The sequence below is a fragment of the Arachis ipaensis genome, chromosome B1 (assembly GCF_059453495.1).
Source record: "Arachis ipaensis isolate K30076 ecotype BB chromosome B1, ASM5945349v1, whole genome shotgun sequence".
In the NCBI taxonomy this organism is placed as follows: domain Eukaryota; kingdom Viridiplantae; phylum Streptophyta; class Magnoliopsida; order Fabales; family Fabaceae; genus Arachis; species Arachis ipaensis.
Window position 1 is genome coordinate 74,226,424 of NC_142436.1, and position 18,567 is coordinate 74,244,990.

General features: G+C 37.0%; 1 protein-coding gene and 1 non-coding gene across 2 annotated transcripts; both read left to right on the forward strand.

Annotated features, from left to right (window-relative positions):
- The first annotated feature begins 258 nt into the window (after positions 1-258).
- LOC148577042 (uncharacterized) lies at positions 259-12,631 on the forward strand. The gene is made up of 4 exons (XM_088501459.1): positions 259-456; positions 12,300-12,360; positions 12,452-12,515; positions 12,613-12,631. Exons 1-4 carry the CDS (start codon positions 259-261, stop codon positions 12,629-12,631), a joined length of 342 nt encoding a protein of 113 aa, XP_088357585.1.
- Positions 7,045-7,148, forward strand: LOC148577043 (small nucleolar RNA R71). The gene has a single exon (XR_015903656.1). It is a non-coding gene; the product is annotated as a small nucleolar RNA R71 (small nucleolar RNA).
- Positions 12,632-18,567: the final 5,936 nt, after the last annotated feature.

The window sequence follows — 18,567 nt, forward strand, 5'->3', positions numbered from 1 at the left end:
ATGGAGGCTCTTGTATCCATTCGAGGGAGGGACTAATTACTCATTCATTTTTTTTTAAACAGGATTGATGAATTTTTTTCGTTCATTCATTTAATTCATGAATAAACTCTTCAATGAATATTCAGCTTCGTTAACTTAAATATATTGCAATGTTAATAGATACTCTGTAGTAAGTTCTTTTAATTGTACTAATTGGTTAGTAACAAATACATGACTTCTCTTATTTTATGTATTTTGCTTTTTGCAGATTCAAAAAAAATGTGGAAAACTAACCCTAAAAGTGATATGGTTGTTGGAAGTACTTCTTCTCCAAGTGCAGCCACTCTCACTGCTGAGAACGATGGTCTTTCTGGTGGAACATCGCAAAGTCTAGCTCCCCCACCGTTGCCTGCCTCAAATCCTTCATCAGAAACACAAACCGAAGCTGCTGGAACTACTGGTGAGCCTCCAAAAGAGGTAAAATATAAACCCAGTAGAGCACTGGTGCATGAAATTGTGATTCACACTTTTCACAACTCCGGTGCAACTAATCAGCAAGTGCACTGGGTCGTCCAAGTAATAAACCTTACGTGAGTAAGGGTCGATCCCACGGAGATTATTGGCTTGAAGCAAGCTATGGTCATCCTTGTAAATCTCATTTAGGCGGATTTAAATGGTTATGAGGTTTGAATAATTAAAAGATAAATAAAACAGAAAATAAAGTAAAGTTACTTATGTAATTCACTGGTGGGAATTTCAGATAAGCATATGGAGATGCTTTGTTGCTTCTGAACCTCTGCTTTCCTATTGCCTTCTTCCAACCATGCGTTACCTCCTTCCATGGCAAGCTGTAAGATCCTCTCAGTGAAAATGGTCCTCTACAGTTTCTGCACGGCTAATCAACTGTCGGATTTCTCGTCTCTGATGAAAAATATCAGGTACAGCTACCGCATGGCTAATCATCTGTCAGTTCCCACTAGCGTCAGAATAGGATCCATTGCTCCTTTTTCACACTGTCACTTGCGCCCAACATTCGCAGGTTTGAAGCTCTTTACAATCATCCCTTCCCAGATCCTACTCGGAATACCACAGACAAGGTTTAGACTTTCCGGATCCCAGGAATGGCTGCCAATTATTCTAGCCTATACCACGAAGATACTAATCTCACAGACTTGGTCCGTGTATTAGATATCCAAGAGAATATACTCCGGCTGTCATTCAATGACTACGTTGCACATCATGTAGACCGCTTTGTGGTTGTCAGGCACGCGGATCTTGGCTAAGCGAGTAATAAAGATTGGGTGATTGTCACGGGTCACCCCTTCATTCTGACTTAACTGAATTAAGTACGAGAGTATATCTTGGAGAAGAAGTAGGCGTGAATTGAATAGAAAAATAATAGTACTTGCATTAATTCATGAAGCACAGCAGAGCTCCACACCTTAATCTATGGGGTGTAGAAACTCCACCGTAGAAAATACATAAGTGAATGGTCTAGGCATGGCCCTGAGGCCAGCCTCCAAACATGTACAACTCTATGATAGTTCGAATAAGACTCCCAAAGATGTAAAATAAATCACTAAAAGTAGTTTTTATACTAAACTAGTAACTAGGTTTTACAGAAATTGAGTAACTAAGTGCAGATAATGCAGAAATCCACTTCCGGGGCCCACTTGGTGTGTGCTCGGGCTGAGAATTGAAGCTTTTTCGTGATTAGGCTGTTCCTGGAGTTAAACGCCAGCTTTGGTGCCAGTTTTGGCGTTTAACTCCAATTCTAGTGCCAGTTTGGGCGTTTTACGCCATAAATTTAGACTGACTTTAGACGCCAGTTTGGGCCATCAAATCTCGGGCAAGGTATAGACTATTATATATTGATGAAAAGCCTTGGATGTCTACTTTCCAACGCAATTAAGAGCTTGCCAATTCGGTCTCTGTGACTCTAGAAAATCCACTTCGAGTGCAGAAGGGTCAGAATCCATCAGCATCTGCAGTCCTTTTTCAGCCTCTGAATCAGATTTTTGCTCAGGTCCCTCAATTTCAGCCAGAAAATACCTGAAATCACAAAAAAACACACAAACTCATAGTAAAGTCCAGAAATTTGATTTTTGAATAAAAACTAATAAAAATATAATAAAAAGTAACAAAAACCTACTAAAAACTATATAAAAACAATGCCAAAAAGGGTATAAATTATCCACTCATCACAACACCAAACTTAAATTGTTGCTTGTCCCCAAGCAACTAGAAATAAAATAGGATAAAAAGAAGAGAATATACAATAAATTTCAAATATCAATGAAGCTCATTTCCAATTAGATGAGCGGGGCTAATGGCTTTCTGCTTCTGAATAGTTTTGGCATCTCGCTTTATCCTTTGAAGTTTAGAATGATTGGCATCTATAGGAACTCAGAATTCAGATAGTATTATTGATTCTCCTATTTTAGTATGTTGATTCTTGAACACAGCTACTTTATGAGTCTTCGCCGTGACCCTAAGCATTTTGTTTTCCAGTATTACCACCGGATACATAAATGCCACAGACACATAATTGGGTGAACCTTTTCAGATTGTGACTCAGCTTTGCTAGAGTCCCCAGTTAGAGGTGCCCAGAGCTCTTAAGTACACTCTTTTTTGTTTTGGACCACGACTTTAACCGCTCAGTCTCAAGCTTTCACTTGACACCTTCATGCTACAAGCACATGGTTAGGGACAACTTGATTTAGCCGCTTAGGCCAGGATTTTATTCTTTTGGGCCCTCCTATCCATTAATGCTCAAAGCCTTGGATCCTGTTTATTTTACCCTTGCCTTTTGGTTTAAAGGGCTATTGGCTCTGCTTGCTTTTTCTTTTTCTTTCTTTTTCTTTATTTTTTATTTTTTTTCGCCATTTTTTTGCAAGCTTTTCACTGCTTTTTCTTGCTTCAAGACTCAATTTTATGATTTTTCAGATTATCAATAACATTTCTCCTTTTTCATTATTCTTTCAAGAGCCAACAATTTTAACATTCATAAACAACAATATAAAAAATATGCACTGTTCAAGCATTCATTCAGAAAACAAAAAGACTTGCCACCACATCAAAATAATTAGATTATTTTCAAGATATAATTCGAAATTCATGTACTTCTTTTTCTTTTTCAGAAAACATTTTTCATTTAAGAAAGGTGAAGGATTCATAGGACATTCATAGCTTTAAAACATAGACACTAGACACTAATGATCATGTAATAAAGACACAAACATAGATGAAACATGAAGCATAATTTTCGAAAAACAGAAAAATAAGAACAAGGAAATCAAAGAACGGGTCCACCTTAGTGATGGCGGTTAGTTCTTCCTCTTGAAGATCTTCTGGAGTGCTTGAGCTCCTCTATGTCTCTTCTTTGCCTTTGTTGCTCCTCCCTCATGGCTCTTTGGTCTTCTCTAATTTCATGGAGCATGACGGAGTGCTCTTGGTGCTCCATCCTTAGTTGCCCCATGTTGGAACTCAATTCTCCTAAGGAGGTGTAGATTTGCTCCCAATAGTTTTATGGAGGAAAGTGCATCCCTTGAGGCATCTCAGGGATTTCATGATGAGGAACTTCCTCATGCTCTTATTGAAGTCCATGAGTGGGCTCTCTTGTTTGCTCCATCCTTTTCTTAGTGATGGGCTTGTCTCCTTCAATGAGGATGCCTTCCTCTTTGACAATTCCAGCTGAATTGCATAGGGTACAGATGAGATGAGGAAAGGCTAACCTTGCCAAAGTAGAGGGCTTGTCTGCCACCTTGTAGAGTTCTAGGGATATGATCTCATGAACTTCTACTTCCTCTCCATTCATGATGCTATGGATCATGATAGCCCGGTCTATTGTAACTTCAGACCGGTTGCTAGTAGGAATGATAGAGCGTTGGAAGAACTCCAACCATCCCCTAGCCATGGGTTTGAGGTCAAGCCTTCTTAGTTGAACTGGCTTGCCTCTAGAGTCTCTCTTCCATTGAGCGCCTTCCACACAAATGTCCCTAAGGACTTGGTCCAACCTTTGATCAAAGTTGACGCTTCTAGTGAAAGGGTGAGGATCTCCTTGCATCATTGGCAAGTTAAATGCTAACCTCACATTTTTTGAACTGAAATCCAAGTAATTCCCCCGAACCATTATGAGCCAATTCTTTGGGTTTGGGTTCATACTTTGGTCATGGTTCTTAGTGACCCATGCATTAGCACAGAACTCTTGAACCAATAAGATTCTGACTTGTTGAATGGGGTTGGTGAGAGTTTTCCAACCTCTTCTTTGAATCTCATGTCGGATCTCTGGATATTCACTCTTTTTGAGCTTGAAGGGGACCTCGGGGATCACCTTTTTCTTGGCCACAACTTCATAGAAGTGGTCTTGATGGACCTTTGAGATGAATCTCTCCAACTCCCATGACTCGGATGTGGAAGCGATTGCCTTCGCTTTCCTCTTTCTAGAGGTTTCTCCGGCCTTAAGTGCCATTAATTGTTATGAAAAAACAAAAAAGCAGTGCTTTTTCCACACCAAACTTAGAAGGTTTGCTCGTCCTCGAGCAAAAGAAGAAAGAAATGAGTAGAAGAAGAAGAAGTGGAGGGGATGGAGGTGAGGAGAGGGTTCGGCCAAGGGGGTGTATTGTGTATGATGTGTGAAATGGAAGGTGGTAGGGAGGGGTATTTATAGGGTAAGAGAGAGAGGGGATTCGGTTATGAAGGGGTGGGTTTGGGAGGGAAATGGTTTGAATTTGAATGGTGAGGTAGGTGGGGTTTTATGATGGATGGATGTGAGTGGTGAAGAGATTATGGAGAAGAGGGCAAGATTTGATAGGTGAAGGGTATTTGGGGAAGAGCTATTGTTGGGAGTGGTCAAGGGTATTTGGGGAAGAGTGTTATGGAAAGGTGTGAAGAGGAGAGAAGAAAAGGTAGGGTAGGTGAGGATCCTGTGGGGTCCACAAATCCTGAGGTGTTAAGTAATTCTGCTCCCTGCACCATTCTGGCGTCCAAACGCCCACTGTGTGCCAATCCTGGCATTTAACGCCAGCTTTGCTACCTTTCCTGGCGTTAAACGCCAATCTGCTGCTCCTTTATGGCGTTTAATGCCAGCCAGACGCCAGACACCCCTTTCTGGTGTTAAACGCCCAGAGTTTTGCCCATTCTGGTGTTTAACGCCCAAAATGCTGCCAGGCTGGGCGTTAAATGCCCATTCTGCTATCCTTACTGGCGTTTAAATGCCAGTATGTCTGTTCTCCAGGGTGTGCTATTTTTGGTGCTGTTTTTCATTCTATTTTTGATTTTTCAGTTATTTTTGTGACTTCACATGATCATCAACCTAAAGAAAACATAAAATAGCAATGGAAAATAAATAAATATAATTGAATAATATTGGGTTGCCTCCCAACAAGTGCTTCTTTAATGTCAATAGCTTGACAGTGAGCTCTTAGAGAGCTTCACAGAGACTCAGAGCTTAACGGTGGCCTCCCAACACCAAACATAGAAGTTGAGTGTGGGGGCTCTATTTGACTCTGTATTGAGAGAAGCTTTTCATACTTCCTCTCCATAGTTACAGAAGAAGATCCTTGAGCCTTAAACACAAGGTAGTCCTCATTCAATTGAAGGACTAACTCTCCTCTGTCCACATCAATCACAGCTCTTGCTGTGGCTAGGAAGGTTCTTCCAAGGATGATGGATTCATCCTCATCCTTCCCAGTGTCTAGGATTATGAAATCAGCAGGGATGTAAAAGCCTTCAACCTTCACTAAGACATCCTCTACAAGTCCATAAGCCTGTTTTCTTGATTTGTTTGCCAATTCTAGTGAGAATTTAGCAGCTTGTACCTCAAAGATCCCTAGTTTCTCCATTACAGAGAGTGGCATGAGGTTTATTCCTGATCCCAGGTCACATAGAGCCTTCTTAAAGGTCATGGTGCCTATGGTACAAGGGATTAAGAATTTTCCAGGATCCTGTTTCTTCTGAGGTAATTTCTGTTGATCCAAGGTATTCTGCTCCTTAATGAGCAATGGAGGTTCATCCTCCCAAGTCTCATTACCAAATAACTTGGCATTCAGCTTCATGATTGTTTCTAGATACTGAGCAACTTGGTCTTCAATAATATCTTCATCCTCTTCAGAGGAAGAATACTCATCAGAGCTCATGAATGGCAACAGTAAGTTCAGTGGAATCTCTATGGTCTCTATATGAACCTCAGATTTATTTGGTTCCTCATTGGGGAACTCTTTAGTGGCCAGTGGACATCCATTGAGGTCTTCCTCACTGGAAATCACTGCCTTTTCTTCATCCCTAGGTATGGCCATGTTGGTTGTGTTTATGGCCTTGCACTCTCTCTTTGGATTCTCTTCTGTATTGCTTGGGAGAGTACTTGGAGGAGTTTCAGCCACTCTTTTACTCAGTTGACCCAATTGTGCCTCCAAATTTCTAATGGAGGACCTTGTTTCAATCATGAAACTGAGAGTGGTCTTAGATAGATCAGAGACTATGGTTGCTAAGTCAGAGAGACTCTGCATAGAATTCTCTGTCAGTTGCTCAGAAGATGATGGAAAAGGTTTGCTATTGCCAAACCTGTTTCTCCCACCATTATTATTGAAGCCTTGATTACGCTTCTGTTGATCCTTCCATGAGAAATTAGGATGATTCCTTCATGAAGGATTATAGGTGTTTCTATAGGATTCTCCCATGTAATTCACCTCTTCCATTCCAGGATTCTCAGGGTCATAAGCTTCTCCTTCAGGGGAGGCTTCTTTAGTACTGCCTGATGCAACTTGCATTTTAGTCAGACTCTAAGAAATCATATTGACTTGCTAAGTCAATATTTTATTCTGAGCTAATATAGCATTCAGAGTATCAATCTCAAGAACTCCTTTCTTTTGAGTTGTCCCATTATTCAAAGGATTTCTTTTAGAAGTATACATGAACTAGTTATTTGAAACCATTTCAATGAGTTCTTAGGCTTCTACAGGCATCTTCTTCAGATGAAGAGATCCTCCAGCAGAGTGATCCAATGACATCTTGGACAATTCAGACAGACCATCATAGAATATACATATGATGCTCCATTCTGAAAATATGTCAAAAGGACACCTTCTGATCAATTGCTTGTATCTTTCCCAAGCTTCATAGAGGGATTCACCTTCCTTCTGTCTGAAGGTCTGGACTTCCATTCTAAGCTTGCTCAATTTTTGAGGTGGAAAGAAATTGGCCAAGAAGGCATTGACCAACTTTTCCCAAGAGTTCAGGCTTTCTTTAGGTTGTGAGTCCAACCATATCCTAGCTCTGTCTCTTACAGCAAAGGGGAAAAGCATAAGCCTGTAGACTTCGGAATTAACCCCAGTGGTCTTAACAGTGTCATAGATTTGCAAGAATTCAGCTAAAAACTGATGAGGATATTCCAATGGAAATCCATGAAACTTGCGATTCTGCTGCATTAGAGAAACTAACTGAGGCTTCAGCTCAAAGTTGTTTGCTCCAATTGCAGGAATTGAGATGCTTCTTCCACAGAAGTCAGAAGAGGGTGTAATAAATTCACCAACCATCTTCCTTACATCTCCACCATTGTTGTTATTTTTGGCTGCCATGACTTCTTCTTTTTCGAAAATTTCTGTTAGGTCCTCTCCAGAGTGTTGTGCTTTAGCTTATCTTAGCTTCCTCTTTAGAGTCCTTTCAGGTTCAGGATCAGCTTCAACAAGAATGTTCTTATCCTTGTTCCTGCTCATATGAAAAAAAAAGAAAACAGAGAAGAAGAGGAATCCTCTATGTCACAGTATAGAGATTCTTTTATGTGAGTAGGAGAATAGAAGAGTAGAATGAAGAAGGGAGAAGAAGAATTCGAACACAGAGAGGGGGAGAGGGTTCGAATTATAAATTGAAGAGAAGTGTTAGTAAATAAATAAAACAAATAGAAAGAGATGAGGGAGAGAGAAATTTGAATTTTAAATTAAAAGAAAAGAAAAATATTTTTGTTTTTATTTTAATTATTGGTTAGTATTCGAAAATTAAAAAGAAAAATAAAATAAAATTAGAATTTAAAACAATTAGTTAATTAAAAAGAATTTTGAAAAAGTTGTTAGAGGTTTTCCAAAATGATGAGAAATAGTAAAACAAACAAAAAAGTCAAGTAGTTAATTGAAAAAGATTTGAAAATCAATTTTGAAAAGATAAGAAGTTAGAAAAGGATTTTAAAATTAAATTTTGAAAAAGATATGATTGAAAATCATTTTGAAAAAGATTAAAAAGGAAATTAAAAAGATTTGATTTTTGAAACTAAAGTTGATTACTTGACTAACAAGAAACTAAAAAATATGATTCTAGAATTTAAAGATTGAACATTTCTTAATAGGCAAGTAAAAACTTGAAATTTTTGACTCAAAACATTGAATGTTAGCATTAATTTCAAAAATCATGAAATAAAAATAAGAAAAAGATTTTGAATATCAATTTTTTGAAGAATTTTTGAAAAATAGGAAAGAAAAATGAAAAAGATTTGATTTTTGAAAAAAGATTTGAAAAGATAGAATTTTTAAATTGAAATTTTGACTTGACTAACAAGAAACAACTAAATTTTAAAATTTTTTTGACCAAATCAATTCAAAATTTCAAAAATTATGAGTGAAATAAGGGCAAGATATTATTTTTTATTTTTGAAATTAATGAAGAAAGAGAAAAACAATAAACAGACACAAGACATAAGAAATTAAAATCAAAATAACTAATGCATGCAAGAATACTTTGTATGTCAAGATGAACACCAAGAACACTTTGAAGATCATGATGAACACCAAGAACATATTTTTGAAAATTTTAAGAAAAGAAAAACATGTAAGACACCAAACTTAAAAATTTTTATTGTTTAGACACTATGAATTCGAAAATGCACAAGAAAAACAAGAAAAGACACAAAACAAGAAAAACTAAAGATCAAACAAGGAAAATCATCAAGAATAATTTGAAGATCAAAGAAGAACACATGATGAATTTTCGAAAATTAGAGAAAAATTAAAAAGATGCAATTGACACCAAACTTAAAATTTGACACAAGACTCAAACAAGAAACACAAAATTTTTGGTTTTTTTATGGTTTTATTAGTTTTTTTTGTATTTTTCGAAAATTAATTTGGAAAAAGAAAAATAAGAATTTCAAAATTTTAAATAAGAATTCCAGGATTCATGCATTGTTAGTCTAAAGCTCCGGTCCAAAAGATTAGACATGGCTTAATAGCCAGCCAAGCTTTATGTGAAAGCTTCGGTCCAAAAGATTAGACATGGCCAAATGGTCAGCCAAGCTTCAGCATAGAAATACAGACATACAACAGCCAAATAGATCGGAATCCAAAGAGGCTCTTGCAAAGATAAGTGGAAACCTCGGTCCAAAAGATTAGACATGGCTTAACAGCCAGCCAGGATTCAACATATCTCATGAAACTCTAGAATTTGTTCTTAAAAACTCTGAACAACAAATTTTTTTTTTGGATTTTTCGAAAACTATATATATATATATATATATATATATATATATATATTGGATTTTTCGAAATTAAAATAAAAAAAACTTAAACATAAAATAAAATTACCTAATCTAAGCAACAAGATGAACCGTCAGTTGTCCAAACTCGAAAAACCCCGGCAACGGCGCCAAAAACTTGGTGCACAAAATTGTGATTCACAATTTTTACAACTCCGGTGCAACTAACCAGCAAGTGCGCTGGGTCGTCCAAGTAATAAACCTTACGTGAATAAGGGTCGATCCCACGGAGATTGTCGGCTTGAAGAAAGCTATGGTCATCCTTGTAAATCTCAGTCAGGCGGATTTAAATGGTTATGAGGTTTGAATAATTAAAAGATAAATAAAACAGAAAATAAAGTAAAGTTACTTATGTAATTCATTGGTGGGAATTTCAGATAAGCGTATGGAGATGCTTTGTTGCTTCTGAATCTCTGCTTTCCTATTGCCTTCTTCCAACCATGCATTACCTCCTTCCATGGCAAACTGTAAGATCCTCTCAGTGAAAATGGTCCTCTACGGTTTTTGCACGGCTAATCAACTGTCAGATTTCTCGTCTCGGATGAAAAATACCAGGTACAGCTACCGCATGGCTAATCATCTGTCAGTTCCCACTAGCGTTGGAATAGGATCCATTGATCCTTTTGCACACTGTCACTTGTGCCCAACATTCGCAGGTTTGAAGCTCTTTACAGTCATCCCTTCCCGGATCCTACTCAGAATACCACAAACAAGGTTTAGACTTTCCGGATCCTAGGAATGGTTCCCAATTATTCTAGCCTATACCACGAAGGTACTAATCTCATGGACTCGGTCTGTGTATTAGATATCCAAGAAAATATACTCCAGCTGTCGTTCAATGACTATGTTGAACATCATGTAGACCGCTTTGTGGTTATCAGGCACGCGGATCTTGGCTAAGCGAGTAATGAAGATTAGGTGATTGTCACGGGTCACCCCTTCATTCTGACTTAACTGAATTAAGTACGAGAGTATATCTTGGAGAAGAAGTAGGCGTGAATTGAGTAGAAAAACAATAGTACTTGCATTAATTCATGAAGAACAGCAGAGCTCAACACCTTAATCTATGGGGTGTAGAAACTCCACCATAGAAAATACATAAGTGAAAGGTCTAGGCATGGCCGTGAGGCCAGCCTCCAAACATGTACAACTCTATGATAGTTCGAAAAAGACTCCCAAAGATGTAAAATAAACCACTAAAAGTAGTTTTTATACTAAACTAGTAACTAGGGTTTACAGAAATTGAGTAACTAAGTGTAGATAATACAGAAATTCACTTCCGGGGCCCACTTGGTGTGTGCATGGGCTGAGCATTGAAGCTTTTTCGTGCTTAGGCTGTTCCTGGAGTTAAACGCCAGCTTTGGTGCCAGTTTGGGCGTTTTACGCCAGAATTTTAGGCTGACTTTGGACACCAGTTTGGGCTATCAAATCTCGGGCAAGGTATGGACTATTATATATTTCTAGAAAGCCCAGAATGTCTACTTTCCAACGTAATTGAGAGCGTTCCAATTGGGCTTTTGTAGCTCCAGAAAATCTACTTCAAGTGCAAGAGGGTCAGAATCTATCAACATCTGCAGTCCTTTTTCAGCCTCTGAATCAGATTTTTGCTCAGGTCCCTCAATTTCAGCCAGAAAATACCTGATATCATAGAAAAACACAAAAACTCATAGTAAAGTCCATAAATGTGATTTTTGAATAAAAACTAATAAAAATATAATAAAAAATAACTAAAACATACTAAAAACTATGTAAAAACAATGCCAAAAAGGGTATAAATTATCCGCTCATCAAGCACCTAGTAGTGTTTGGGCGCATTTTACTAAAAGTTCTCCTCATGAAGCTTGCTGCAACTATTGTAAAAAAAATATGCATGCAATAGTTCTAGTCATGGTACAACAAACTTGCATAAACATTTAAGAATTTGCACAAAAGGATAATTGCACTTAGTTATCAAGACTCATTTTATTTGTTGGCGCTTGAGTCTGAAGGAGGACCTCCTGATGCTAATGATTGGAAGAGGGCACGTGTGTTTGTGAAGTTCTTGAAAATATTTTATGATGTAACTCTTACTTTTTCTGGTTCTTTGAATGTTACATGTAATAATTTTTTCAATAAGTTGTGTGATATTCAAAAAACTTTGAATAAGTGGAGAAAGAGTAATGATGTTGGTTTGCAAAAGATGGCGACACAAATGAAAGTGAAACCAGACAAATATTGGGAGGGTGACGGGATAAATTACTTTCTCTTTGTGGTTGTTTTTCTTGATCCTCGTTACAGGTATGAGTATGTTGAATTTTGTCTTAATTGGGTGTATGGGTTGAATCAAGCCTAAGATATGTTGAAAAAATTAAAGGATATCATTCATAAGTTGTTTGAGTATTACTCCATGATATATCCCCTTCCGGATGATAGTTCTTCTGGTAGTTTTAATTCTAGCAAGGCCTCTCATGATCATGGGGTTGGTGGTGAAAATGCAAATGAGGAAGAAGATGGCTTCGTAGATGAGTTTAGAATGAGCGTTAAAAAAAAGCAAGGTGAGGTCAAAAGGAATGAATTGGAAAGATACATGGAAGATGATGTTGAGAATAACATTCCCAGTTTTGACATTTTGCGTTGGTGGAAATTGAAATCAATGATGTATTATGCTCTTGCTCACATAGCTAGGGATTTGTTGGCTATTCCCGTCTCTACCATGTCTTCTGAGTCGGCATTTAGTACTAATGGTCGTGTGCTTGACCAATTTAGAAGCTCATTAAGTCCTTCTACTGTTGAGTCTCTAATTTGCTCACAAAATTGGTTGAAGACTCAAGAGAAGATGTATGACTTAAAGCAAGAACTTGAGGACCAAGAAAAACTTAAATTAGGTAATTATTTTTAATTTTTATTTCTTTAAATTATTATGTAATTGTTGTTATTGTTGAGTCTCTAATAATAATTTAATTACTGTTAATGTAGAACTTTCAGCTTTAACAATATCTAATCAAGCCATTGGAGTTGATGCTGTTTATAACAATTTGAGGTTAACATTTTCTCACTAATTATTTATTTGTTGAATTACTTTTAATTAATCAATTTTATATATTGATATTAGCTAATTATATGCTGATTTTTTGAAGGTCACAACTCCTCTCTTGAATATGCTTGGTTGATGGAGTGAAGGATTATGGAGTGAAGACTTTGAAAACTAGACAAATATTTCTATTGCACTTTTGTATTTAGCTTCTAATGTTTAGATTTTAATGTGTTTTGGTTTTAGCTTCTTTCAAAGATTATTCACTAGACTTTTGTATTTAACTTCTAATATTTATGTTGCACATTTATATTTTTATTAGACAAGATTATGATTATTCACTATTAATATGTTTGGATTTTGATGAGTTTAGTTTTTAATGTATTTGGTGTTTAATATTGTATTTGTTGAATTATTAAGATAAAAATTTACCAATTTAATTTTTTTTATGAATTTCAAAGTGATCGGGTATAAGCATAAAAAAACATAAATCCGAACCAAACCAAACCAATTACTTTTTGATCGGTTCGGTTCTAATTTTACCTTGAACCCGAACCAAACCGACCCGTGCTCACCCCTTGCAGCACTAAAAAAAATTGCCTATCCTGTAGATTCCGCGTACGTGGACCTTCACAAGCGACGCGGCCATTCTCTTTGAGTTTGGTGTCTCGCGTACGCGTTGAATTTCTGAAGGGTTGCATACGCGAAGGTTAGCACGTGACGCGAGACTTGTCTTCGGGTCGCACACCCGCGTACGCGGACCCCTATTTTCCGAAACATAAATTTTAGTTTTTTTAAAATATTCCTCCAGCTTTCAAAACTCTTATAACACTTGTATAAAGCCTAATAATTGGTTGATGCACAGAAACTTGTCTCTCAACAAATTTCCTTTTGGCAAGTATACCGAATGGTCGTCAAGTAATAATTCACAAAAGAGTGAGGTCGAATCCCACAGAGATTAATGGATTAAGCAATCAATAGTTGATTAATTATCCTAGTTAGACGAATCATATTGGAGTGATAAGTAACAAGGAAATGTAAATGGCATAAAAGTAAAGAAAGCAAAAAATTGCAGAAAAGTAAAATGGCAAGAAAAGTAAATGTAAGAACTAAAATAAAATGAACATTGGGATCAAGAGATATTACAATCCTCCGGATCGAGTTCATTCTCATCTCTTCCTCAATCAATACATTCATTGATCTCCTTGGCAATCTTAAGTGATTGGATCCCAATTCCTTGGCAATCCAATCTCTCTAAGCTTGAACAATTTCCCAATTCCTTGATTTAATTGCTCATGGGAAGAGATGAAGTTTGGTCGCTGATTATACCACACACATTCATAAATTAAAGTATTAGTAGGATTAAATGTCACAATATCCATCCAAACCCCAACCTAATCCAATGTGAGAGAGCATTTCTAGCATGATTTCCTCATTTCTCTTCCAAGGTTCAGAGAAAATCCAAGTATGAGTAATTTCTCTTCCGAGACAATTACCCAATTGGATGAAGATCGAAAGCTCTCTAGTAAAATCAAGAAAAAAGAAAGAAGAAGAAGAATAAGAACTACAATTGATCCATTGAATCACAATAGAGCTCTCTAACCCAATGAAAAGAGTTAGTTGATCATTGCTCTACCAAAATAGAAAAGAAAGAAAGTGCAGAAAAGTAAAGATGAAGATTTAAACTAAAATTGAAACTTCAAAATTCATAAATGAAAAGTACAAAGAAAAGGAAGAGAAGGAAAAGTGTGTGAGGGGAGGGAGTCCGAAGACCCCTCTTCAATCCCCCCCCGAATTCCAGAATCTCCAATTCCCCGTATGAATTAAATGTTAAAACTAAGGCCTTAATATAGGCTCTCCTAAATTACAAAATGAAATGAAACTAAAAGTAAATTACAATTAAATGAAAATTCCTATTCTAGATGCTTCTTGTGACCTTGATTGGTTGACACTTGTGGGTTTGCTTCCTTGTGGTTGGGTGGTCCTTAAAAGAGAAGTGAATCAAGTTGAGGTCCAGGTGCTAATCGTTAGTGCTACCGTTAGCCACACTAACGCTACAAGTGTGGCATTACTGCTGAAGTTAGTGTGGCTAACGTAACACTTGCTACCCAGTTGGTGTTTTAGGGGCTTAAAAGATGCCTCTTGTTTGTACTCCAATTTCATGCCCACTATAGACTATTATATATCGTTGGAAATTTCTGAATGTCAGATTTCTAACGGAACTGGAATCACCTCGATTGGACATCTGTAACTCAAGTTATGCTCCCTTGAAGGGGACAGGGTTGCTGGCATAGTCGCTGGCGTTATTAGCAAAAGTGAGTGCCAATAACGTTAGCATTCAGGAGATTAATATTGCCAGAATTTGGAGCTCAAACTTAATGTCCACCCCATACTATTATATATTTTTAGAAAGTCCTGGATGTCTACTTTCCAACCCTCTTGGAAGCGCATCATTTGGAGCTCTACAGCTCGAGTTACACTACTTGGAAGGTGAAGAGGTCAGCTGGCCTTACTACAGGTTGATACCATATTCATCTTTGCACTTTCAGGGCAGGTTTTCTCCCTCAAATTTAGTGTCCACCATGTAATGCCATATATGCTTGGAAAGCTCTGGAATCCTACTTTACAATGTCACTGGAATCACATCATTTAGAGCTTTGTGGCTCAAGTTATTCTTGTTTCAAGAAGGCATGGTCAGGCTACCGGGTGAGATTTTGCCTACGCTAGTGTTCACGTTAGTGGCACTAACGTGGCCACTAACGTAGGCCTTCTTTGCTTCGCAAACGTTAGTGGCGTTCACTTTTTCCACTAACTTTCATAGCTGCCTCCTTTCTTCCACGTTAATGCCCACGTTATCTTGGCTTCGCAAATGTTAGTGGCGTTCACTTTTTTCACTAACGTTGGAGTTTCTCTTTCCTTCCACGTTAGTTCCCATGTTAATGTAACTAACGTGGAAACTAACGTGGGTCTTCTTGCCCTTCGCTAACATTAGTGGTGTTTACTTTTACCACTAATGTTCCAAACTTTCGTTCCTTCTACGTTAATGGCCACGTTAGTGGTACTAACGTAGCCACTAACCTAGCTCTTCTCTGCTTCTTGTTACCTGAAATCAATCAAACAAAGTGCATCAAAGTCTTGCTCTTAATCATGAGATCATGCATCATCCATTTTATCATTCAATTCATGCATAATTCTCATGAAATCATTCAAAATTCACAATGTTTGCTTGAATCATGGTATGAATGCATTTTCAACCAAATACTTTCTTATTTCCTAAGAAAATGCATGAAACCAACCTAAAGCATACAAAAAATGGCTAGTAAAACTAGCCAAGATGCCCTAGCATCACAACACCAAACTTAAATCTTGCTTGTCCCAAAGAAAGAACTATGCACAAAGAATTCTCTTAATTGGAATGTATTGAAGAATTGCTTATGATGCCTTAGTGGGTGAAGTGAATAAGTGACAGTGGGGTGAACTCTAATTTGTATGCTTATGCAAGGATTCCAGTGCTCATTAGTCCTTACATTTTGGAAGTCTTAGATCTTAGGACTTTCATTCAAATGATATTATGAAAGTCTCTTTATAGATTGTCACCTTGAAGCAGCACTTATTTTCTAGCTTTTTTTTTTTTGGTTTTTGGCCTCGACTCTAAGTGTCATGTCTCAAAGCGGCTCTTTAGATAAGCTTTCAATCAATACTCCCAAACTAGTTGGTCTAAGGTATTAGGTGTTGAAGCACCCCTTAGGATTTACTTGCTCAAGCCTCTCTCTTTGATACAAATCCACCACAAGCATTTAACTAGGACAATAACTCTTTGATTTCTTGTTTCTTTCTTTTTCTTCCTAGTAATTGATGCTCAGAGCCTTGGGCTTGTTCCTTGTTTTTCTTTTTCTTTTGTTTTCTTTTGTTACTTGATGTGAAAATTTGTGGAAAAATGAATTTCCAAAACACCCAAGACTCACCAGCAAGTATACCGGGTCGCATCAAGTAATAAAACTCACGGGAGTGAGGTCGATCCCACAGGGATTGATGGATCAAGCAACTTTAGTGGGTGATTAGTTTAGTCAAGCTAACATTGAGTGATTTGAGTGACAATTGAAGCCAACAGAATGTAAACTTGCAGGAATTATAAAGTGCAGAAAGTAAAATTGCAAGTAACTTAAAGAGCAAGAAAGTAAAATAGCTGAAACTTAAATTGCAAGAAATGTAAATTTCATTAAATGTAAAAGGGAGTGGGTGCTGGAAATTAAAGAGAACAATAGATCACGCAACTGGAAATTTAAATTGCTGGAAAGTAAACTGAGAGCAATGTAAATAGAGAAGCAAAATTGCAGTAAATCAGAATTTATAGCAATTACAGAGGAATTTAAAATTGTGCAGGAAATGTAAATGAGATTTGCAGCAAGCTTAATGTAAATTAAATTGAAGAACCAAACAGAAAGTGAAATGCAGCTCAATTGCAATAACTAAAGGAAAGTTGAAGATCTCAGGGGTTGGATGAGATTAGAGAACAAGTCTAGATCTCAATTCCTTCCTTGATCCAATAAAGAACAATTTGCAAAAGAAATGAAGATGAAAGCAATAAACAGAGTGTTGATTCAAATCCTTAATTCACTGAAATTTTGTAGAAGAAGAACAAGAGAAATCTTAAAGTGAGAATGAAACAGAATTTCTTCAATTCTCAACCCATGATTTAAAACAAAAATGAAAACTAAGAAAGGGAACTCTCAAATCCTAATGCACGGAAACTTGTCTCTGAACAAATTTTCCTTCGGCAAGTATACCGAATTGTCGTCAAGTAATAACTCACAAAAGAGTGAGGTCGAATCCCACAGAGATTAACGGATTAAGTAATCAATAGTTGATTAATTATCCTAGTTAGACGAATCATATTGGAGTGATAAGTAACAAGGAAATGTAAATGGCATAAAAGTAAAGAAAGCAATAAAGTGCAAAAAAGTAAAATGGCAAGAAAAGTAAATGTAGGAACTAAAAATAAAATGAACATTGGGATCAAGAGATATTGCAATCCTCCGGATCGAGTTCATTCTCATCTCTTCCTCAATCAATGTATTCATTGATCTCCTTGGCAATCTTAAGTGATTGGGTCCCAATTCCTTAGCAATCCAATCTCTCTAAGCTTGAACAATTTCCCAATTTCTTGATTTAATTGCTCATGGGAAGAGATGAAGTTTGGTCACTGATTATACTACACACATTCATAAATCAAAGTATTGGTAGGATTAAATGTCACAATATCCATCCAAACCCCAACCTAATCCAATGTGAGAGAGCATTTCTAGCATGATTTTCTCATTCCTCTTCCAAGGTTCAGAGGAAATCCAAGTATGAGCAATTTCTCTTCCGAGACAATTACCTAATTGGATGAAGATCGAAAGCTCTCTAGTAAAATCAAGAGAAAAGAAAGAAGAATAATAATAAGAACTACAATTGATCCATTGAATCACAATAGAGCTCTCTAACCCAATAACAAGAGTTAGTTGATCATTGCTCTACCAAAATAGAAAAGAAAGAAAGTGCAGAAAAATAAAGATGAAGATTAAAACTAAAATTGAAACTTCAAAATTCATAAATGAAAAGTACAAAGAAAAGGAAGAGAAGGAAAAGTGTGTGAGGGGAGGGAGTCCGAAGACCCCTCTTCAATCCCCCCCGAATTCCAGAATCTCCAATTCCCCGTATGAATTGAATGTTAAAACTAAGGCCTTTATATAGGCTCTCCTAAATTACAAAATAAAATGAAACTAAAGGTAAATTACAATTAAATGAAAATTCCTATTCTAAAAGCTTCTTGTGACCTTGATTGGTTGACACTTGTGGGCTTGCTTCCTTGTGGTTGGGTGGTCCTTGAAAGAGAAGTGAATCAAGTTGAGGTCCAGGTGCTAATCGTTAGTGCTACTGTTAGCCACACTAACGCTACAAGTGTGGCGTTAGTGGTGAAGTTAGTGTGGCTAACGTCACACTTGCTACCCAGTTGGTATTTTTGGGGATTAAAAGATGCCTCTTGTTTGTACTCCAATTTCATGTCCACTATAAACTA

What these genes read in the sequence shown, in the direction of transcription:
- LOC148577042 (XM_088501459.1), top strand. Translation starts at nt 259, where the DNA reads ATGTGGAAAACTAACCCTAAAAGTGATATGGTTGTTGGAAGTACTTCT. An exon ending in CTGGTGAGCCTCCAAAAGAG is followed by an intron (nt 457 to 12,299) that starts GTAAAATATAAA and finishes AATTGGTTGAAG; the next exon opens with ACTCAAGAGAAGATGTATGA. An exon ending in CCAAGAAAAACTTAAATTAG is followed by an intron (nt 12,361 to 12,451) that starts GTAATTATTTTT and finishes CTGTTAATGTAG; the next exon opens with AACTTTCAGCTTTAACAATA.